This window comes from Gadus macrocephalus, chromosome 5, assembly GCF_031168955.1.
Source record: "Gadus macrocephalus chromosome 5, ASM3116895v1".
Classification (NCBI taxonomy): domain Eukaryota; kingdom Metazoa; phylum Chordata; class Actinopteri; order Gadiformes; family Gadidae; genus Gadus; species Gadus macrocephalus.
The window spans coordinates 20,586,248-20,610,169 of NC_082386.1; the positions used below are offsets into that span (position 1 = coordinate 20,586,248).

Consider the following 23,922-nt stretch of genomic DNA (forward strand, 5'->3'; position numbering starts at 1 on the left):
TCACCAGACAGACGGGTCACCAGACAGACGGGTCACCAGACAGACGGGTCACCAGACAGACGGGTCACCAGACAGACGGGTCACTAGACAGAGGCAGGTCACTAGACAGACAGACAGACAGACGGGTCAGTAGACAGACAGACAGACAGACGGGTCAGTAGACAGACAGACAGACAGACGGGTCAGTAGACAGACAGACAGACGGGTCAGTAGACGGACAGACAGACAGACGGGTCAGTAGACGGACAGACAGACGGGTCAGTAGACGGACAGACAGACAGACGGGTCAGTAGACAGACAGACAGACGGGTCTGTAGACAGACAGACAGACAGACAGACGGGTCAGTAGACAGACAGACGGGTCACTACGCAGACAGACAGAAGGGTCACTAGACAGACTTAAGTGAAGTCCTATTCAGTGTGTGTGTGTGTGTGTGTGTGTGTGTGTGTGTGTGTGTGTGTGTGTGTGTGTGTGTGTGTGTGTGTGTGTGTGTGTGTGTGTGTGTGTGTGTGTGTGTGTGTGTGTGTGTGTGTGTGTGTAGGGCCCGGTTCCTGCGGGAGGTGAAGGAGCTGTGTGTGAGGAGGAGACACATCGTGAGCAGTAAGACCCTCTCAGAGGACGACAAGAACACCAGACTACAAGACCTGATGCTGAGGAACCCGCTGGGCTCCGGACCCCCGCTGAGCATCGACGACCTGGGGTAGGACCCCCAAAGAGATACCCCTCAGAGACACCCCCTTATACATACCTCTAAATATACCATTAACTCCATATAACTCCAACAATAAACTTTTATTTATACATTTATATATATATATATATACCCCTTTAAACATACCCAAATATATTGTATAGACCCTTTTATATACCTTTTTATACATAGCCTTTAATTTACCCTGAAAAATAGCCTTTTATATGTATCTATAGATAGATAGATATACCCCCTAATATGGGTTGATAATGCATATTAACCCGTCTCCCTCTCTCTACCTGTCTCCCGCTCTCTACCTGTCTCCCTCTCTCTACCTGTCTCTCTCTCAGGTTGAATTTCCAGTTCTGTCCGTCCTCTAAAGTCCACGGCTTCTCTGCTGTGGACCTGAAGCCCAACGGAGACGATGAGGTGGGAGCCCTGTCTGTCTTACTACCTGTCTCACTACCTGTCTCACTACCTGTCTCGCTGTATATGAACCTGTCTCGCTGTATATGAACCTTTCTCCCTGTATATGAACCTGTCTCGCTGTATATGAACCTTTCTCCCTGTATATGAACCTGTCTCGCTGTATATGAACCTGTCTCGCTGTATATGAACCTGTCTCCCTGTATATGAACCTGTCTCCCTGTATATGAACCTGTCTCGCTGTATATGAACCTGTCTCCCTGTATATGAACCTTTCTCCCTGTATATGAACCTGTCTCGCTGTATCTGAACCTGTCTGTGTCTTTGCAGATGGTCACCATGGAGAATGCGGAGGAGTACGTAGAGTTGATGTTTGATTTCTGTATGCACACCGGCATCCAGAAGCAGATGGAGGCCTTCAGAGGTACAGCAGAGCCCCCGGGATCCTTCAGCGTAGATCAGGACATGTAGAAGCTATAGAGACATCTTACCTGGAGCTATTTACATGTCCATACTGTAGATGTGTTGTAACCTATGGAGAAGATGAGTGTATACCTTAATAGAGATGGATGTATTTATTTTATTGGTTTAGTTCAGGGACATTGCACACTAATCAACATTCAAAATGTAAGTGAGCCAGAGTTAGCCTGAGAGGCTAGTATCACCATGTACCTTAATATATACCTTAATAGAGTGTACCTTAATAGAGATGGATATATATTGCTATGCACCTTAATAGAGGTGTACATATCGCTATGTATCTTAATAAAGGTGTTTATATCGCTATGTACCTTAATAGAGGTGTTTATATCACCATGTAACTTAATAGAGGTGTATATATCGCTCTGTACCTTAATAGAGGTATATATATCGCTATCTACCTTAATAAAGGTATTTATATCGCTATGTACCTTAATAGAGGTGTATATATCACTGTGTTGCAGAGGGCTTCAACAGAGTGTTCCCCATGGAGAAGATGAGCTCGTTCAGCCACAACGAGGTCCAGATGATCCTCTGTGGCAACCAATCACCGACCTGGACCTCGGACGACATCGTCAACTACACAGAGCCCAAGCTGGGCTACACCAGAGAAAGGTACTGAAGCAGACAGACGGGTACACGCTCAGTATAGTGTAGTACTACTGGGCTACACCAGAGAAAGGTACTGAAGCAGACAGACGGGTACACGCTCAGTATAGTGTAGTACTACTGGGCTACACCACAGACGGGTACTGAAGCAGACAGACGGGTACACGCTCATCATAGTGTAGTAATACTGGGCTACACCACAGACGGGTACTGAAGCAGACAGACGGGTACACGCTCATCATAGTGTAGTAATACTGGGCTACACCACAGACAGGTACTGAAGCAGACAGACGGGAACATGCTCATCGTAGTGTAGTACTGAGCCAGCTGTGTATTTGATCCTCTTCTGGGCTTTGCTCTCATCTAGTATCATGCTGTAGTAGTACTGTAGTAGTATTCTGATAATACTGTAGTGGTAATACTGTAGTAGTACTGTAGTGATAATACTGTAGTAGTACTGTAGCAGTACTCTGGTAAAACTAGTGGTAATACTGTAGTAGTACTGTAGCAATACTCTGGTAGTACTGTAGTGGTAATACTGTAGTAGTACTGTAGCAGTACTCTGGTAATACTGTAGTGGCAATACTGTAGTAGTACTGTAGTAGTGCTTTAGCGGTCCTTCAGTAGTACTGTAGTAGTAGGACTGTAGTAGTCCTGTAGTAACACTGTGTCTCTCTGCATCCCTGGCTTTGTGAGGTACTGCAGTAGTACTGTAGTAGTACTGTAGTAGTAGTACTGTAGCAGTCCTGTAGTAACGCTGTGTCTCTCTGCAGCCCTGGCTTCGTGAGGTTCGTCCAGGTCCTCTGTGGGATGTCTTCAGACGAGAGGAAGGCCTTCCTGCAGTTCACCACCGGCTGCTCCACGCTGCCCCCTGGTGGGCTGGCCAACCTGCACCCCCGTCTTACCATCGTCAGGAAGGTGAGAGGCTGCTCCAGGCCCCCCCCCCGCTCTAAAGTACTCTAGTACCCTCTAGTAGGCAACAGCAAGCTCTCAAACACGAACATGCTCCAATACGCTCCAGTGCTCTGTAGTAAGCTCTAAGACTCTCTTAAAGACTCCAATATGCTGTAGTAAGCCCTAAAACTATCTTAAAGACTCCAATATGCTGTAGTAAGCTCTAAAACTCTCGTAAAGACTCTTAATATGCTGTAGTAAGCTCTCAAACTCTTTTAAAGGCTCTTGTATGCTGTAGTAAGCTCAAACTCTTTTAAAGGCTCTTATATGATATAGTAAGCTCTAGAAGGCTCTTATATGCTGTAGTATGCTATAAAACTCTCTTGAAGCCTCTAATATGCTGTAGTAAGTTTTAAAAAGTTTAAAGGCTCTTATGTGCTGTAGTAAGGTCGAAAGCTCTTAAAGGCTCTAATACCACCCAATGTCATGCTCTCAAACCGAAATATGCTCTAACACTCTGTAGTGAGCTCTACTGGCTCTCTGCGCTGTAGTGAGCTCTTAAAGGCTCTCTGCGCTGTAGTGAGCTCTACTGGCTCTTAAAGGCTCTCTGCGCTGTAGTGAGCTCTACTGGCTCTTAAAGGCTCTCTGCGCTGTAGTGAGCTCTACTGGCTCTTAAAGGCTCTGCGCTGTAGTGAGCTCTACTGGCTCTTAAAGGCTCTCTGCGCTGTAGTGAGCTCTACTGGCTCTCTGCGCTGTAGTGAGCTCTACTGGCTCTACTTGCTCTCTGCGCTGTAGTGAGCTCCACTGGCTCTTAAAGGCTCTCTGCGCTGTAGTGAGCTCTACTGGCTCTCTGCGCTGTAGTGAGCTCTACTGGCTCTACTTGCTCTCTGCGCTGTAGTGAGCTCTACTGGCTCTTAAAGGCTCTCTGCGCTGTAGTGAGCTCTACTGGCTCTACTTGCTCTCTGCGCTGTAGTGAGCTCTAGTTGCTCTCTGCGCTGTAGTGAGCTCTACTGGCTCTTAAAGACTCTCTGCGCTGTAGTGAGCTCTACTGGCTCTCTGTGCTGTAGTGAGCTCTACTGGCTCTCTGCGCTGTAGTGAGCTCTACTGGCTCTTAAAGGCTCTCTGCGCTGTAGTGTGCTCTACTTGCTCTCTGCGCTGTAGTGAGCTCTACTTGCTCTCTGCGCTGTAGTGAGCTCTCTGCGCTGTAGTGAGCTCTACTGGCTCTGCGCTGTAGTGAGCTCTACTGGCTCTCTGCGCTGTAGTGAGCTCTACTGGCTCTCTGCGCTGTAGTGAGCTCTACTGGCTCTCTGCGCTGTAGTGAGCTCTACTGGCTGCTTGTTTCAGGTGGACGCTACAGACTCCAGCTACCCGTCGGTCAACACCTGCGTCCACTACCTGAAGCTGCCCGAGTACTCCTCCGAGGTCATCATGCGGGAGCGCCTGCTGGCGGCCACCATGGAGAAGGGCTTCCATCTCAACTGAGCATGCTCCATCCGTCACCCGAGCCCCGCCCACCCCCGGCGCAGCAGCCGGCCAATCGGAGCAGTCCCAGGAGGGGCGCTGGTCAGCGAGGAAGAGGCAGTGTTGTGTGTTTGTTTTGAGACATTTAAAGAAAAGTTTAAGTTGTGCTCTCTCCCCCCTCTCTCTGCTGTCCTCCTCCTGGCTGCTGTCTGTCTCTCCCTCGTCCGTCCGTGTGTGTGTGTGTGTGTTTGTGTGTGTGGAGAGGCGTGCTGGCTGTGTGGGGGGGTTGTAGCGGTCCCAGTGCCTGCCTGGCTCCTCTGCTGGGGAGGGTCCAGACCGATGGACCAGGACCAGGCACAAGCAGAATGAACCAAACAAGCTCAGCTCCCTGTATTTTCTTTGTATATTATAAACCTTTATTTAACTCAAGTTGCAGTTTGAGGTCAACAGATATTTTCAAATGTGTATGCTCCAAACAAAAAAATCATTAAAATATTTGCAAAGTATGAAACCATGTTGTCGTGGCGATCCAGTGTCTACCTCCCTTGTCGTCGTCATGGTGATCCAGCATCTTCAGGGCACATTGTTTATGAACCACACATGAATCTATGGTAGTGATGGGCATTAGCTCCATGGTAGTCATGGTGATGGGTATGAACTCCATGGTAGTCATGGTGATGGAGCATGAGCACCACGTTAGTCATGTTGATTGCTATGTGCTCCCTGGTCGTCATGGTGATGGGTATGCGCTCCGTGGCCGTCATGGTGATGGGTATGCGCACCACGGTCGTCATGGTGATGGGTATGCGCTCCGTGGTCGTCATGGTGACGTCCTCAGCTGTGAGCCAGTGTGTCCAGCGCGCTGAGCGGGGCCAGGATGCGGGAGTGGTTGGTCTCCACCACGTGGCCGTTCTGGATCATCTCGTCCAGGATGATGTGGACCTTGTCCATGTTGAACATGATCTGACGGCCACTTAAGGAGCTCAACACACACACACACACACTCTCAAAGGTTCCATATAGTGAAGACCGGATAATTTACTGAAGAAGTGAAGACACCTATTTCCTTGTCACCCATGAATGTGAAAGTTCATATTGTTGTCACTAGATGGCGATGATTATCCCTAATATTAATTAATCCTCAAATGATCCGACACCTAAAAGTAATAAATACAACAACACGCTCATCCAACGTTTTTTGAGGACCTCAATAGATTATAAAAAGTGACGTGAGAACCTAAAAATGAGTATAGCATGTTTGATTATGGAGGACTCAGACGCACACCTGCACTCCACTGAGTGGCCAGCAGGGGTCACTGAAGGATACATCCAGCTCACTCTGTGGAGACAAAACATCCAGTCAGAAAACACAACTCAAATAGTTTACTATCAAACACAAGCTGATTGGCCGTGGCCAGAGGTCCCTGTTTCCAAGGTGCCTCCAGCTCAGCAGCTGATTGGTGGCTTCCAGGGGGCGGGACACTCACCACACGGCTGAAGTACTTGTCCAGAACCTCCACGAAGTTGTGGACCAGCTCGTAGACGGACAGCTCGTTCTGGAAGAGAGGACTGCGTCAACACACACTGCTCTACTGCATGTTGAAATACTCTGAAACGGTTAGACCTAGCGTAGGGCTATAGTTAGCATCGTGCAATACGTCTAAACCAGTAACCTTACTGACTGACTAACCTGTAGCATTGTTATGACTGACTGACTGACTGACTGACTGACTCAGTGAGGGAGCAACTTACTGACTTAATGAGTGAGGGAGCAACTGAGTGACTGGCTGAGTTACTGGCTGAGTATCAGATGTGACTGACTAGAGTGACTCGCCCTGATTTCAAAGACATGTTCTCAAGAGGCCAGATCTACACTATCCTCTCTCCTGTTCTGAACTCCTCCTCTGGTCTGAACAAGCCACTGCTTCCTCTGTGGATGTTATCTACGGAGGTATGAGGCAGTACCTCCGACTCTGTGATCCCCACCACGATGTAGAGCGAGGCGTAGTGGCGGTACACCAGCTTGAAGTCCTTGTACTCCACGAAGGAACACTGGACAGGACGTTGGGGACATGGGCATGGACGTTTAGAACATAACGTATGAGGTTTATAACAGTAAAGTATAATAAAGGTCTATCACAGTAAAGTATAATAGACGTTTATAACAGTAAAGTATGATGATCAAATGGAGAAAATCATGAAAAGCTATGCAGACAGACAGACAGACAGATACCGTGATGCTGACAGATATGCAGATTAGACCGACAGATACACACACACACACACACACACACACACACACACACACACACACACACACACACACACACACACACACACACACACACACACACACACACACACACACACACACACACACACACACAGCTATGCAGAGTAGACAGACCGACAGGCTGCTAGTCAGAGACAGAGAGATGGGGATGCAGACAGACAGACAGACACCTCTTCCTTCTTGCGGTACAGGCAGCCGCGCACCACGTCGGCCTCCAGAGCCGCCCTCTTGCCGAGCTCCACCGGCTGGTAGTAGCGCGACAGCCGGGTCTGACCCTGGCGGTTCACCATCAGCACGAACTTTATCATCTCCACCCCTGAGAACACAACCACAGATCTTCAAAGGGTTTGTAATGGCTGATCCCACCTAGAACTGGTGGCAAGACAGGACCCTTTAATACACACCGACCACAGTCTCTCACCGGCTAGACCATCAATCTACGTCCACAGGCGGGATCTGCTGTTTTCTGCCGCTGTTGACGCGACACACATTATTAATTGTTTCCTCAGAGGTCTTGAAAGCGTTATAATAACACAAACTACCGCTGCTTTCTACATTAACTCACAGCTCATAACAACATATGACCCATCTTCTGGTACGCTGTGGCGCTCTCTGCTGCGCATGCTCAATGCGCCGTGTCCCGGCATGCAGCGCGGCGTGTAGCCAGCAGATCCAGGCGGAGCCGTAATGTCGGCCGGCTAGATCCAGCAGATCCAGACTCCCGACTCCTGCAGCCACTACATAGCCGACCGTCCGCACCCACCCGCCCGCACACACAGCGGCACGACCGGCGGAGCGGAGAGCCGGGGTGACCGGCGGGAGATCGACTAGTCGATCGGAGCGCTGCTGGGACTTTCCTACTTTCTCTCCAGAAAACATGGATGAAGGAGGAGGTGGAGGAGGAGGAGGAGGAGGAGGGGTGGGAATGGCCGCCCCGAGACAGCCGCAGCAAGGGAACAACAACCCCGCTAACCCGCCGACGGGCGGCGGGGGCGGCGGGGCTCTGGTGCCCCAGCAGCAGCAGCAGCCGGCAGAGGAGATGCCCCCGCGGCCCCAGCAGTACACCATCCCCGGCATCCTGCACTACATCCAGCACGAGTGGGCCCGCTTCGAGATGGAGAGGGCGCACTGGGAGGTGGAGCGGGCCGAGCTGCAGGTAGCTAACCCCGCTAAAAACAACAGAGGCCACGTCGCTTTACAGTAGATCCGGGTGACATTCACCGCGGGGATAGGACCTCTGTGTCGGCTCGGTGTGCGAGTGGATCGGTAACGTCGGTGTTATTATCGCGCTATTACGGATGAGTACAATATTTGGGTTAGTTAACGGTACATGGTAGCGCTACTTAGGCTAGCTACCATTAGCTTCGATCCCCGTTAGCTTCTGATGCTGTCAGACACACCTCCTCCGACCGGCTCCACAGCGACCTGACGGTACGAGCCTGGTTAGTCTGGGAGGAACCAGTCACTGCTGAAGTACCAGTCACTACTGAAGTACCAGTTACTACTGAAGTACCAGTTACTACTGGAATACCAGTAAAGCCAGCGGCCTGCCGGCTGGTGTGTGGCCGCATCACCCCTTCAGGCCAACCCGCTGCGACAGCTGCTTCACGCGAGGCTGTGCCCCCTCCTGGGTCCCCCGGGGCGCTGGGGGTCCGCCGGCGGTGAAGTAGCACAGTAAAGTGTAACTATACCATTGGTGTAAATATTATCTCAATGTCATGTACATGAAGGTCCAAACACAACAACAAGTAGAGCAGGGGACGTTGTGGATATGACGTACAGCATGTCTATGTGATGGACACAGCCGCTCCCGGCATGCTTCTGTTTCTGATGCTTTTCATTTAAAAACATTTTAAGGTGTGTGTGTGAGAGCGAAAGAGAGAGTGTGTGTTTGTGTGTACTATGAGTGTGTGTACGTACTATGAGCTTAATAGTGTGTGTGTCTGTGTGTGGGAGAGAGGGCTGGATATCTCTTGGTACATATCATCTTAGCTGTCCTGACTTGTTGTGAGTCGGTTGCATACTTAGAGGATGACGTCGGCAGCGTGAGAGAGCGTCACACTCCAAGAATACTAGTCTAACGATCCACAGTACCACAATAGAATGTTACCCCAGAAACCCTAACTATAGCCCTCCTGAATACCACATTACTATACTATAGCAGGATACTACAGTATAATGCTCTACAATAATACAAAAAACAATAGAATACTAAATAATGACTCAATACTACAATAGAGTCTTTAAGAATACTGTTGGAATATTACTCTATATGATCTACAATACTCTAGAATACTCTGGAGTCCTCCAGTCGAACACTGTGTCGTCCCCTGGTGTGTGGGGTCCCGGTGCCTCTGTCCTGGGGTGGTCCGGCCTGTGGACATGGTGGACCACCACGGCTCCTTCACCAACATGACAGAGTACTTTAGGGCAAGATTCTCAAGCTGGATTTACTGGATGTTGATGAGCATTAGGGCCCTTGCCCTGTGGTGGCGTATGTCCTGTGGTTGCCAGGTTGGGTATGTTTACTCTCTAAACTCAGTACAGAGTGGACTCCAAGAAGTTCTTCACACCTGCCTGATAAAATAGGGATGTTCTATTTCCTATTTTCTAAGTCTTTCTACTGGTTCTCCTGGAAGCTGCCCAGTACCAACCATTGTCTGCTACGGTTGGACACTTCAGCTGCCAACAATCACAGGCTCCTACTGGGTGTTCACCAGTTCCAGATGATGGTTGCTTACCTGTAGAGTAGCTAACTAACCAACACTCTGACCATTCTACCAGATCAGACTAGAGGTTCACAACAGGACCACCAGATGATGGTAGTTCAGAGAGGAGGTCTGCAGGGGGGTCCAGCTGGCTCTCCTGGGCCCCGGTACTAAAAGTAGACCGACCAGGAATAACAACGCTCCGCTCACTCACTCATGACGGAGTGTGTTTGAACCTGATAGCAGATCCAGGGGAAGCAACTGTTGATTCAGACATGAGACAGGTGGTTCTGCTGAACCCTCTGATACCAGGAAACACCTCCACGCCCCAGCTCATGAGTCATGTTCACATCTGACACTCAGCTAGTAACTCAGCCAGCCAGCCAGCCAGTCAGTCAGTCACATCTGATACTCAGCCAGTAACTCAGCCAGCCAGTCAGTCAGTCAGTCACATCTGATACTCAGCCAGTAACTCAGCCAGCCAGTCAGTCAGTCAGTCACATCTGATACTCAGCCAGTAACTCAGCCAGCCAGTCAGTCAGTCAGTCACATCTGATACTCAGCCAGTAACTCACTCAGTCAGTAAGTTGCTCCCTCACTTAGTCAGTCAGTCAGTCATAACAATGCTACAGGTTAGTCAGTCAGTAAGTAAGACGCTCCCTCACCGACTCACTCAGTAACTCAGTCAGTCAGTCACATCTGATACTCAGCCAGTCAGTCAGTTGCACCCTCACTCATTAAGTCAATCAGTTCCCTCAGTCAGTCAGTCAGTCAGTCAGCCAGTCAGTCATAACAATGCTACAGGTCAAGGTCCACGAGACAGGGCTGTAGCGGTAGCACCAGCTGTAGTAAACAGTACTCCAGTGGTAACCCTGACACCTGAAACCGTCTCCAGACCAGCTACCTCAGGAGACCCCTGTAGACCGGGCCACCCTCCCGCTGAGGTGGGTAGCATCTCCCGCGTCTCGGTCTTTGACCAGTGGGTTTGGGTTTCCGCTGGTTTCGGTGGACTATGTGGGACCACGGTTAGCCCGGGGGGAACCACAAGAATCCGGGGCTCCTGTTTGATTGGCTCCTCCCGTTCAGGTCGGGCCAATCAGAACCCTTGAAACGATATGGGGCGGGTTTGACACGATGACTGAATAGCGGAGCAGCCTATGGGAGCACTCTTTTAAGAAACAACCAAGATGGCGGCCGCTGATTAGTCACACACATCTCATCGCTCTGATTGGCTGTCGGTCTTTCCACTTGCTCCCCGGGGCTGTTGGGTCTGTTTCTGTTGTCTCGGAACTGGTTCCAGACGGGCGCGCAGTGGAGGGTTGGCCTGGCGGGGTCGGGCTAGCCCTCCCTGTGGGTCCGGTCAGTCTGACGACCGGACCCCCCAGCGCCAGGTGCCTCCACGGGGGATGGGGGGCCGGGGTCAGACAGGGGGCGCAGGTACTCTGCTGCTGGTCTCGCGCTCTCTCGCTCTCTCTTTCTCGCTCTCTGTCTCTGTCTCGTCTCTCTGTGGCTCTCTGTCTGTCTGTCTGTCTGTCTGTCTGTCTGTCTGTCTGTCTCTGTGTCTGTCTGTCTGTCTCTCTCTCTTGGTCTGTCTGTCTCTTTCTCGCTCTCTGTCTGCTCTGTCTCTGTCTGTCTGTCTGTCTGTCTGTCTGTCTGTCTGTCTGTCTGTCTGTCTGTCTGTCTGTCTGTCTGTCTGTCTGTCTGTCTGTCTGTCTGTCTGTTTGTCTCTCTCTGTGTCTGTGTCTGTGTCTCTTTCTCGCTCTCTGTGTCTGCCATGTCTCTCTCTGTAATTGTCTCTCTCACTGTCTCTCTGTCTCCATCTCTCGGTCTCTCTCTCTTGCATATACACTGAGAGTAGACACACACATATTTCCTTGTTGTCATGACGACACTAGACGAAGAAGGGACCCCCGGTCAAGTGTGTGTGTGTGTGTGTGTGTGTGTGTGTGTGTGTGTGTGTGTGTGTGTGTGTGTGTGTGTGTGTGTGTGTGTGTGTGTGTGTGTGTGTGTGTGTGTGTGTGTGTGTGTGTGTGTGTGTGTGTATTAATAGCACACTGTGTCTTGCATGCCTTCAGTGTTTGGTTTCATAGCCAGCTGGATGGACAGGCAGCCAGATGATGATGATGTTAATCTTGGACCTGGGGGCCTACTATAAGTGTGTTATCATCCAGATAAATCACACATTTCAACCAAAATAACCGAGAAGGCTTTTGGTATATGACAGCTTTGTTCTGGAAGAGTTCTGGTATATAACAGCTGTGTTCTGGAAGGGTTCTGGTATATAACAGCTGTGTTCTGGAAGGGTTCTCGTGTATTACAGCTGTGTGTTCTAGAAGAGTTCTGGTATACAATAGCTGTGTGTTCTAGAATCTGTATGTCTTTTTACAGCTGTGTGTCCTATAAAACTATAAAAAGGTTTCGGCTCACAGCCCTGTCTGCATGCAAGGCGGAAGTCTGACTGAAATTTAGCTCAAAGGATTTCTGTATCATTTATTCGCTGTGTCTGTTTCCATTGCACACAAATATGAAGTGAAGAAAGTGGAGGCCGTTGTTCAGCCGGATCTGAGCTGAGGTCGGCGTGAAGCTTCCCTTCCGCTTTGAACACTCTGCCTTTCACAGTCTGCCTGACCACCGATCAGGTCTGGATCAGGTCCCGATCGTAGTCTGACCTTTGGACCCCTGTTCCTCTCCCGGGACGCTATGGCCACGCTACAGGGCGACGCCAGGGAGAGCTGTTAACGACAATCCGTTAAGGGTGCAAAGTGTACAGTGCTTTGTACACAGCCGAAGGATGTGTCCTCAAAAGCCCCTATGGACAACTGCAAGCAAATCCCCGCTGGGCTGTAAAGGCATAGCACCACCAGAGGGCGACAGAACTCCTGGGAGTCAATGTCGATCATGGAAATAACATATCCAGCTACAGGTGTGCCCCCGACCCCGCCCACCTCCCCCCCCCCCCCCCCCCCCCCCCCTTGAGGGGTGCAGCCGGTCGGGAGCAGCTTGGGTGAGCAGGGTATTGTTGATGATTGATCCTGGGGGATACCCGATCACTCTTTATTGATCCTACTGGTTCCTGAACTCTCTCTCCCCCCCCCCCTCCAGGCCAGGATAGCGTTCCTCCAGGGAGAGAGGAAGGGTCAGGAGAACTTGAAGAACGACCTCGTCCGAAGAATCAAGATGTTGGAGTATGCCCTGAAGCAGGAGCGGTAAGAAGTTCCTCCTCCTCCCTCCACGGTGCTACTGCAGTACTACTACAGGACTACGAAGTACTACTACAGTACTCATAATACTGCTATAGTACTACTGCAGTACTAAACAGAACTACAAAGTTCAGAACTACAAACTACTAAGTACAGAGGAAGAAATAAGCAGTACTACTTAAATGTACTAATGCAGCACTATGCGGTTCTACTACAGTAGTACTAACCTACTACTACAGTACTACGCGCTGCTGCCTCCTCTTCTCTTTTACTCACAATGTTTTTCTCCTCAGAGCGAAGTACCACAAGTTAAAATACGGAACTGAGCTGAACCAAGGAGAGGTGAAGCCTCCCAGCTTTGAAACAGGTACTGCTATACTGGATGATACTTAAGTACACCTCAATACTGCTATACTACACATACATACTGCTGTACTGCACCTCAATACTGCTTTAGTACACATACATACTGCTATACTACACCTCAATACTACTTTAGTACACATAAATACTGTTATACTGCACCTCAATACTACTATACTATACATAAATAATGTTACTACTCGTTAATACTGCTGTACTACACCTCAATACTACTATACTACACATACTGTTATACTACTCGTTAATACTGCTATAGTACACATAAATACTGCTATACTACACCTAAATACTACTATACTATACATAAATACTGTTATACTACACCTTAATTCTGATATAATACACATATTTACTACTATTCTACACCTAAATACTACTATACTAGACATAAATACTGCTGTACTGCACCTCAATACTACTGTACTACACATACATACTGTTATACTACTCGTTAATACTGCTATAATACACATAAATACTGCTATACTACACCTAAATACTACTATACTACACATAAATACTACTTTACTTCACATAAATACTGTTATGCCACACCTTAATACTGCTATATTACGCCTCAATACTACTATACTACACATAAATACTGCTAAATGTATAATGTGTGCCTTGTGTGTTTTCCAGATGAAACCAAAGAAGCAGAAGTCACGTCTCCGCCAAACTGTCAGCTGACCTGGAAACAAGGACGGCAGCTGCTCAGACAGTGAGATACACACTATAGTACACACTACACTACACACTGCCCCTCAGACGGTAAGATACACACTGTAGTACACACTACGCTACACACTGCCCCTCAGACAGTGAGATACACACTGTAGTACACACTACACACACACAGCTCCCCTCAGACAGTAAGATACACACTCTGTAGTACACACTACACACACACTGCCCCTCAGACAGTGAGATACACACTATAGTACACACTACACTACACACTGCCCCTCAGACAGTGAGATACACACTATAGTACACACTACACTACACACTGCCCCTCAGACAGTGAGATACACACTCTGTAGTACACACTACACACTGCCCCTCAGACAGTGAGATACACACTATAGTACACACTACACACACACTGCCCCTCAGACAGTGAGATACACACTCTGTAGTACACACTACACACACACTGCCCCTCAGACAGTGAGATACACACTCTGTAGTACACACTACACACACACTGCCCCTCAGACAGTGAGATACACACTATAGTACACACTACACACACACTGCCCCTCAGACAGTGAGATACACACTCTGTAGTACACACTACACTACACACTGCCCCTCAGACGGTAAGATACACACTGTAGTACACACTACGCTACACACTGCCCCTCAGACAGTGAGATACACACTATAGTACACACTACACTACACACTGCCCCTCAGACAGTGAGATACACACTATAGTACACACTACACTACACACTGCCCCTCAGACAGTGAGATACACACTCTGTAGTACACACTACACTACACACTGCCCCTCAGACAGTGAGATACACACTCTGTAGTACACACTACACACACACTGCCCCTCAGACAGTAAGAGACACACTATAGTACACACTACACACACACTGCCCCTCAGACAGTGAGATACACACTATAGTACACACTACACACACACTGCCCCTCAGACAGTGAGATACACACTATAGTACACACTACACACACACTGCCCCTCAGACAGTGAGATACACACTATAGTACACACTACACACACACTGCCCCTCAGACAGTGAGATACACACTATAGTACACACTACACACACACTGCCCCTCAGACAGTGAGATACACACTATAGTACACACTACACACACACTGCCCCTCAGACGGTGAGATACACACTATAGTACACACTACACACACACTGCCCCTCAGACAGTGAGATACACACTCTGTAGTACACACTACACACTGCCCCTCAGACGGTGAGATTCACACTGTGTGTTAATAATGTGTGTATAATGTATAGATTGTGTATTAATGTATATATTGTATATATTATAATACTCCAGGTACCTGCAGGAGGTGGGCTACACAGACACCATCCTGGAGGTGTATATAATGTGTATAATGTGTGTACTGTGTACTCCAGGTACCTGCAGGAGGTGGGCTACACAGACACCATCCTGGAGGTGTATATAATGTGTATAATGTGTGTACTGTGTACTCCAGGTACCTGCAGGAGGTGGGCTACACAGACACCATCCTGGAGGTGTATATAATAATGTGTGTATAATGTGTGTACTGTGTACTCCAGGTACCTGCAGGAGGTGGGCTACACAGACACCATCCTGGACGTGCGGTCCCAGAGGGTGCGCTCCCTGCTGGGTCTAGCCGGCTCGGAGCACAACGGCTCCCTGGAAAACAAGAACCTGGAGCACATCCTCAACGGAACGGAGTCCCCCGGCAAGAGGAGGGAGCAGGACACCAAGAGGTCAGTGGGACCGATCAGAGCACTGGTACTCAGAGCACGAGTACTGGTACTCAGAGCACGAGTACTGGTACTCAGAGCACGAGTACTGGTACTCAGAGCAGGACACCAAGAGGTCAGTGGGACAGATCAGAGCACGAGTAATGGTACTCAGAGCACGAGTACTCGGAGCACGAGTACTGGTACTCAGAGCACGAATACTCAGAGCACGAGTACTGGTACTCAGAGTAGGACACCAAGAGGTCAGTGGGACAGATCAGAGCACGAGTATTAGTACTCAGAGCACGAGTATTAGTACTCAGAGCACGAGTATTAGTACTCAGAGCACGAGTATTAGTACTCAGAGCACGAGTACTAGTACTCATAGCACGAGTATTAGTACTCAGAGCACGAGTACTGGTACTCAGAGCAGGACACCAAGAGGTCAGTGGTACTGGTGCTCAGAGCAGGAGTACTCAGAGCAGTAGTACTGGTACTCGGAGCAGTAATATTAGTACTCAGCATACTAGTACTCAGAGCAGGAGTACTCAGAGAAGGAGAACTAGTACTCAGAGCAGGAGTACCGGTACTCAGAGCAGAAGTACAAGTAGTTAGAGAAGTAGAGCAGTAGTAGTAATACTCAGGGGTCCGTCGTACTAATACTCAGAGGTCAGCAGTACTAATACTCAGATAGGTAAGAATCAGAACCAGAGTAACCCTGATGATGATGATGAAGATGATGGTGGTGATGATGATGATGGTGGTGATGATGATGATGGTGATGATGATGATGATGGTGATGATGATGATGGTGATGATGCAGGAGTCCCGGGGACGTCCTGGAGACGTTTAACTTCCTGGAGAACACGGAGGACAGTGATGAGGAGGAGGAGGAAGAGGAGGGCGACATGCTGGACCACATCAACACACACACGGCGCAGCGCAAGAAACACAAGAACAAGGTAAACACACACGCACACGCACACGCACACACACACACACACACACACACACACAAACACAGTGTTTATGTAAAACAAAAGTACAAAGATAGTATTCAGTTAAACAGAATACTATAATGAGGTACTATAAACAGGTATGAGAAGAGTACGCATACCTTTTTTGCATTAGCATTGTATGCTACTTATGCTACGGTAACTCCATGTTATACCGGTGGTATAATCTGCCTGTCGCGGCGCCGTGTGCAGGTGGCTAACGAGGGGCTAGCGTCGGAGCTCGCGGAGGACGCGGACACGGAGGAGGCGCTGAAGGAGTTCGACTTCCTGGTGACGGCGGAGGACGGCGAGGGCGCCGGGGAAGCCCGCAGCTCCGGGGACGGCACCGAGTGGGGTGAGGGCTAGCTTAGCCTAGCGTAAGCATAGCCTAGCGCTAGCCTAGCACTGCTCTGCTAGCGTAGCCTAGAGTTTGTCTTCGCCCATTACCCCCTAACCGGTCCTTGCCTCCATCGATACGATTGGTCGAAACAAATATGAAGCGCTGGTCGGGTTAGAGCAGGGAGTGAAAGGCTAACTCGAAGAGCAATGCTACCGCTATTCAAGTTAGCCTAGGGGCTGTTGTGTTAGCCTAGTGGCTGTTGTGTTAGCCTAGTGGCTGTTGTGTTAGCCTAGCGCCTGTAGTGTTAGCCTATCGCCTGTTAGGTTAGCCTAGCGCCTCTTGTTTTAGCCTAGCGCCTGTTAGGTTAGCCTAGGGCCTATTAGCCTAGCCTAGCGCCTGTTAGCTTAGCCTAGTGCCTGTTATGTGAGCCTAGCGCCTGTTGTGTTAGCCTATTGCCTGTTAGGTTAGCCTAGCGGCAGTTAACTTAACCGCGTGCCTGTCCGGTTAGCTTAGCACTGGGCGGGCTAGCGCTGATGGGGTTAGCCCTGCACTGGTCAGCTGGTCGTGGTGGTCCGTGTCGTCTTGGGCCTTTTTGTTAATAAAGTTTTATCTTCCCTCTCAGCGGAGCCACTGCCATACCCTGCCAGCGGGGGGAAGTCCTTCCTGTTGGGCGGCAACGAGGACGTCCTGGAGAACGTGCTCGGACTGGGCGACCTCGCTGACCTCACCGTCGCCAACGACGACCCCGACTACAGCTATGATGTAATGACCACACACATGTACACAATTACTCCGTACGTACGTGTGTGTGTGTGTTTACGTAGTTCATGTGTGTGTGCGCGTGATGTTGTAGATCCACGTCCGCGCTCCACTGACGCCATCGCGCGTCCTGTTCAGTGATGTCATATCCCGTTCAGTGATGTCACTTCCTGTGTGTGTGTGTGTGTGTGTGTGTGTCAGCTGCCGTCCAGTAAGGACTCGTCCTTCCGGAAGACGTGGAGCCCCAAGTACACGCTGCGGAGCCACTTCGACGGGGTGCGGGCGCTGGCCTTCCACCCCGTGGACCCCTGCATGGTCACGGTGTCCGAGGACCAGACGCTGAAGCTCTGGAACCTCACCAAGACCCTCCCCGCCAAGAAGTACGGCCCCCTGGAGCCTGCATGGGGGGGCGGGGGGGTGGGGGGGCTGGGGGTGTGAGTGTCGGTGATCAGGATAGTGATGGAGGTGGTGGTGGAGATGATGGAGATGAAGATGGAGGTGATGGTGGAGATGATGGGGGTGGTGGAGATGATGGGGGTGGTGGGGGTGATGGAGGTCGTGGCGGTGGTGGGACGGAGGTGATGGAGGGGTTAGAGATGGAGATGATGGGGTTGTTGGTGAAGTTGTCCTAACTCGATGTGTTTCTGGTTCTTCTAGAAGTGCCTCTTTCGATGTGGAACCCATCTACACATTCAGAGCCCACATGTAAGACACACACACACACACACACACACACACACACACACACACACACACACACACACACACACACACACACACACACACACACACACACACACACACACACACACACACACACACACACACACACCTCTTCAGGAATTCACCAAAATCATGTTCTCTCTCTCTCTGTCTCTCTCTCTCTCTCTCTGTCTCTCTCTCTCTCTCTCTCTCTCTCTCTCTCTCTCTGTCTCTGTCTCTCTCTCTCTCTCTCTCTCTCTGTCTCTGTCTCTGTCTCTCTCTCTCTCTCTCTCTCTCTCTCTCTCTCTCTCTCTCTCTCTCTCTCTTCCCCCCCAGTGGTGCGGTGCTGTGTGTGGCTATGAGCTCCAGTGGAGAGCAGTGTTTCACCGGAGGCATCGACTCCAACATCCACTGGTGGAACATGCCCAGTTCTAACGTGGACCCCTACGACACCTACGGTAGGTCTGACCCCTGACCCCTGACCCTATGTCGGTACACATCCGTTTGGTCATGATCGTGACCTCCCGTGGTTTGATTCTGCCCCCGACCAATCAGACCCCAGCGTGCTGGCGGGCTCGTGGGCGGGGCATACGGACGCCGTGTGGGGATTGGCTTACAGCGGCATCAAGAAGCGGCTGCTGTCGTGCTCGGCCGACGGGACGGTGAAGCTGTGGAACCCTCAGGACAAGGGCGGGGCCGTGTGCACCCTGAACGCCGACCGAGGTAGGACCTCGCCGCGGCCACGTGACGTCACGTGACGTCACCGGGTGTACCTGTCAGATATAAACATGTCTCCCTGTCATGTCTGGCCTGTCTATCTGACCTGTGTGTGTGTGTGTGTGTGTGTGTGTGTGTGTGTGTGTGTGTGTGTGTGTGTGTGTGTGTGTGTGTGTGTGTGTGTGTGTGTGTGTGTGTGTGTGTGTGTGTGTGTGTCTGCAGAGCACGGCATTCCGACGTCGGTGGACTTCAACGGCTGTGACCCCGCCCACATGGTGACATCATTCAGCAGTGGGGATGTGGTCCTCTATGACCTGGAGACCTCCCAGCATGCACTGGTGCTGCACGGCCAGGGAGAAAGCAGTACGTACACACGCGCACGCAGAAACACACTTCACAAGCAGACACGCACTGGAAGCATTTCCCTCATGTGATTTGCATATGCCCGCCCCCAGCACTGCCAGGAGCCAATCACATCAACAAGGTGGTGAGCCACCCGACGCTCCCCCTCACCATCACCGCCCACGAGGACAGACACATCAAGTTCTACGACAACAAGACAGGTCAGTGGTGCCTGTCTGTCTGCCTGCCTGTCTGTCTGTCTGTCAACCTGTCTGATATACAAAGGTCTGACGTGTGTGTGTGTGCGCGCGTGTGTGTGTGTGTGTGTGTGTGTGTGTGTGTGTGTGTGTGTGTGTGTGCAGGTAAGGTGGTTCATGACATGGTGGCTCACCTGGACGCGGTCACCAGCCTGGCGGTCGACCCGAACGGCATCTACCTGATGTCAGGAAGTAAGTCACGCATCACTTCCTGTGGATAGGTGGGCTACGTCTAACATGATGCTAACTTGTGGATGCTAACTGGTGAAGAGCTAACATCAGTGGCGGCTGGTAGTTTTTAAAGTGAGGGAGGAAGGACTGCGCGCTTGGTTGCCATTGGCCTGCTTGCACTGTTGGTGTAATGGTGGCATAAGAATGTGAGACTCAAGTTGTTTCAGGGTGTTTTGGTGAACTACAAAATAGTAGGGCGGGATAGTTATGTGAATACATTTGATACAAAGCCACCAGTGGCATCACTGGTGATTTGAAAGCTGGTGGGCAGCATGTCTTTGAAATGGACCACAAGGGCAGAAGGAAAGGATGCAAAGCCCATTCCTTAAATCAGGCCGACTATTGATTTGTAAAAGTAAATAAAAAAATCTGGGGCCTATTTTTGCCCTCAATGACTGAAGTTATTGGTTGTAATTTAGCTATGTTTATTTTCAGTCACAATTGTTTTAAGAAAAGACTGACCAAAAGTGATAAAATGCATCATGAATCATTCACCCGTTCCACACCATTTCCACGATATCGAACAGAACGGTCAGAGTAACAAACTAGTAAAAGAACGATAACAGTATTCTAGATTCAACCTGATCTACAGGCATGGTGCCTAGCAAGGAAAGTCGCATAGCAGCACCAACGTCAACTTGACACTAGTGGTGGCGTTTGGTTGCCCTATCAAGATTTTTCACATCAGGGAAACCATGAACAGCCCAAGTTGGAGATTTGCCATTATTCATTAGCAAACAGAGCCAGGATTACAGTCGATTGCTAGTAATGCTACCAGTAAGCCATGAGTACCTAGCAAACCATGTAGCACCCACAACACTGACGTTGCCATTACTTTTGGTGATCTCGATTTTGCGAAGTGGTCTACCTTTTTCTTTGGTCGCTAACTTAGCACTGTAACTCAATGAATGGAATGCTTTGTGTGATTAAACATGAACAATGTCCTCTGTTTCCAATGTTTCCATTGTACACTTTATTTGCAAATGTTAGAACCTCGTTATCCTTCAGATGATTTCACCTGCTTTGCGTCTCTAACTGAGCGGCAATGCAGGCAGAGCGGGTTTGTTTGTTATCGATAGCGTTGCCAGATTGGGTACATTTCCCGCCCAATGATCCCGCCCAGCCTAAAGAGGTTAAAAGTAGCCCAATTGGGTTGGAAATCTGCCCAATCTGGCAATACTGCTCACCAGCCAGGGATCCTGCTGATTGGTTCATAGCGCAGCGCGACTAGATATTTGCGCAAATCAGACGCCTGTAAGGTCACACCCACTCAGAGGAGGACTTTCCTCCTCTCTCCCAATGAAACCCATGTTATCCACCGGCCGCCAGTACTTTTGGGGAAATGAATGGGAGTCAACGGAGGCTGAGGGAGGACCTTCCTCCCTGAAGTAATTGTCAAAAGGCGATAGGGGGTGCTAATGTCCCTTTACCCAGGGAAACGAACATTATATATTCAAAGGCATTAAATTTGTCATATTTAAGGGCATTAATTCATTACAGTAGTCTGGGCAATCTACATGTTTTATTCTCAACAATGTTAAGGAGGATCTTCCTCCCTCTCCTCAATGGAGAAGCCTCCACTGGCTAACATGGTAAAGCAAACATGCCGCGCAAACGCATGTCGAACACGGCTCTAACACGTTGCCTAAAATAGAGCTAACACAGCGCTAACATGTGGCCATCAAAGAGCTTACACATTGCTTACCCAGAGCTAACACATTGCTAACACAGAGCTAACACCTGTCTAACAGAGAGCTAACACGTGGCCATCACAGAGCTAACAGAGCTTACATGTGGCTAATGTGGAGGAGACGGAGCTAACAGGGGGCTACCCTGCAGCTAGCTTGAATCTAGCGTGGAGCTAACAGAGCTACCACGGGGCTAACGTGGCTTGTGGCTAACGTGGGGCTCGCTGTGTGCAGGTCACGACTGCTCGGTGCGTCTCTGGAGCGTGGACAGCAAGACGTGCGTCCAGGAGATCACGGCCCACCGGAAGAAGAGCGAGGAGGCCATCTACGACGTGGCCTTCCACCCCAGCAGGGCCTACATCGCCTCCGCCGGCGCCGACGCCCTGGCCCGCGTCTACGTCTAGAGAGGACCGCACACACACACACAGACAGACGGACACACACACACACACACACACACACACACACACACACACACACACACACACACACACACACACACACACACACGTACAGAGACAGATATACACATACAGACGGACCGACACACACACAGACAGACGGACACACACACACAGACAGACGGACAGACACACACACACAGACAGACGGACAGACACACACACAGACAGACGGACAGACACACGTACACACAGAGAGAGACGGACACACATACAAACACACACAGACGGTAGGACACACAGACAGACACACGTACACACAGAGAGAGACGGACACACACAGTGACACATATACAGACACATACACACACAGACGGACAGACGCACACACACACACACGGACACACAGACACACACACAAAGAGGTCGACTAAACGCTAAGAAGTCCGGTTTCACTCAGAGACACGGCCCCCTCCGCCTCCTCCGTTGTTGTGGTTATTATGGTCTGGATGATGGTGGCGTGCCGAGGAACAGGAAGTGGAGCCCGTCCTGGGTCTCCATGGAGCCGGCGTCCCACTCGCCCATGTAAAGGAAATCTAGTTTTGTAATTCTTTTGATATGAACGGACCGCCGGAAGTGTAAACACTCAAACCCCCCCCCCCCCCCCCCCCCCAACCCACCCCTCCCTGGGGTCACACGGATCAGGACAATCAAACCCACTGGACCCGCTGGCCTCCTACACCCTTGTTTCCTAGCTCCTTGATCCCTTCGCCCTTGTCTCCTAGTTCTGTAGCCCTCTGGTTCCTAGCTGCTGGGGTCATGGATTCTTAGCCCAACTGAGCAGCAGGATGACCTTTGAACCCTGACCCCTTCCTACTAAAGACCCTACCCCAACACACACACACAACACAGAAACACAGACGTGTGACTTTTTAGACGGTTTTATGATTGGTTCTCTGAGCAGGAAACAGGAAGCAGAACCCAGTCCCAACCTTTCGGACTCGCGTATAACTCTGCTCTGATTGGTTGGGACGAATAACTCATCACTAATGATGCCACGGTTCAGGTGATGACATCACGCTGGAGACCCATGACGTCGTGGTTCTGAGCGATGACGTCACAGGTCCCAGGTCAGGATATTACCTTACGGGTCAGGTGATGAAATCATAGTTTGGGGGTGATATCGCCATTTTTTTTAATGATGACATCACGGTTCTGAGCAATGGCTTTGCTGTTGGACGGATGACATCACGGTTGGAGCGATGACATCACGGTTGGGATTGGGCAGGATTATTCCACTCGTTTGTTTTTAATGATATTTTATTTTTCTAAGTTAAGGGATTTGTAACGTCCTCACGGACCACGGCAGGAGAGCTCGTCTGGTTTCTGTTGTCCTGTTTTACCTGTCAAGGTGTTTCACCCCTCTGGTGTAATTCAAGGCTTTTGTTTGTGTAATGCATGATTAATACAATAAAGTATTTTTTCTAGTCTTCCAAAAAGAAAAAAAATATCAGTTTGGGAGTTTTGATGAGTTTTGTAAGTTTTTTTGATTTACAAACAGCAGATTTTAAAGATTGTACCACATAGCAAAATACAACTGTTGAAATGTATATAAAATGTCTATAATAAATATTAAATGGTGTACATGTAGACATGAGCAGTGTTTTCCTGAACACATACATTTCCTGATACATTCATCATTTCATACTGCATTCACTCGTAAGCGAAATATAATTCAATGAACTAAAAAGCTAAGATCAACTGAAAGAAGGATTGAGACCCGAGCTCCCGCTGACACCGGGAAACAAACACTAGCAAGTATTTTCCTATAATGTAGCATTTATTTAATAACTTTTACGTGCAAGCATTTGTCCTACACTTTGGGTTGCTAGT

The 23,922-nt window shown here is 49.7% G+C and overlaps 3 protein-coding genes and 1 long non-coding RNA gene across 6 annotated transcripts in view; 3 read left to right on the forward strand and 1 right to left on the reverse strand.

Annotated features, from left to right (window-relative positions):
* The window catches only part of hectd1 (HECT domain containing 1), a 42,008-nt gene extending 36,932 nt beyond the window's left edge, over nucleotides 1-5,076 (forward strand). Inside the window, 6 exon segments of the mRNA XM_060051297.1 lie at nucleotides 543-701; nucleotides 1,043-1,121; nucleotides 1,449-1,542; nucleotides 2,063-2,213; nucleotides 2,981-3,125; nucleotides 4,446-5,076. Of these exon segments, the coding sequence (XP_059907280.1) occupies nucleotides 543-701; nucleotides 1,043-1,121; nucleotides 1,449-1,542; nucleotides 2,063-2,213; nucleotides 2,981-3,125; nucleotides 4,446-4,583 (766 nt within the window). The 3' untranslated portion in view covers nucleotides 4,584-5,076.
* Nucleotides 4,956-7,508, reverse strand: ap4s1 (adaptor related protein complex 4 subunit sigma 1). 2 transcript variants are annotated; one of them, XM_060051706.1, is made up of 7 exons: nucleotides 7,421-7,508; nucleotides 7,277-7,327; nucleotides 7,026-7,171; nucleotides 6,528-6,614; nucleotides 6,050-6,118; nucleotides 5,848-5,901; nucleotides 4,956-5,535 (listed from the first exon to the last, which is right to left on the reverse strand). In XM_060051706.1, the coding sequence occupies exons 3-7, from the start codon at nucleotides 7,161-7,163 to the stop codon at nucleotides 5,383-5,385; spliced, it is 501 nt and encodes a 166-aa protein (XP_059907689.1). In that variant the 5' UTR covers nucleotides 7,164-7,171; nucleotides 7,277-7,327; nucleotides 7,421-7,508; the 3' UTR covers nucleotides 4,956-5,382. The 2 variants fall into 2 exon arrangements, with proteins under 2 accessions (XP_059907689.1, XP_059907690.1); XM_060051707.1 differs by having other exon boundaries at nucleotides 4,956-5,525; nucleotides 5,890-5,901; nucleotides 7,277-7,480.
* A 224-nt stretch (nucleotides 7,509-7,732) lies between these two features.
* strn3 (striatin, calmodulin binding protein 3) lies at nucleotides 7,733-23,679 on the forward strand. Of its 2 annotated transcripts, XR_009525591.1 has the most exons (17): nucleotides 7,733-8,011; nucleotides 12,666-12,769; nucleotides 13,057-13,130; nucleotides 13,790-13,868; nucleotides 15,445-15,621; nucleotides 16,421-16,559; nucleotides 16,806-16,947; nucleotides 17,555-17,694; nucleotides 17,893-18,071; nucleotides 18,349-18,396; nucleotides 18,730-18,851; nucleotides 18,949-19,116; nucleotides 19,333-19,473; nucleotides 19,566-19,673; nucleotides 19,815-19,901; nucleotides 21,863-22,138; nucleotides 22,261-23,679. XR_009525591.1 is itself a non-coding variant. In XM_060051484.1 (16 exons), exons 1-16 carry the CDS (start codon nucleotides 7,733-7,735, stop codon nucleotides 22,030-22,032), a joined length of 2,157 nt encoding a protein of 718 aa, XP_059907467.1. In that variant the 3' UTR covers nucleotides 22,033-23,679. The 2 variants fall into 2 exon arrangements, 1 of the variants encoding a protein (XP_059907467.1); XM_060051484.1 differs by having other exon boundaries at nucleotides 21,863-23,679.
* Nucleotides 8,022-12,502, forward strand: LOC132457465 (uncharacterized). Its single transcript, XR_009525659.1, has 3 exons — nucleotides 8,022-10,195; nucleotides 10,387-11,515; nucleotides 11,614-12,502. It is a non-coding gene; the product is annotated as an uncharacterized LOC132457465 (long non-coding RNA).
* Nucleotides 23,680-23,922: the final 243 nt, after the last annotated feature.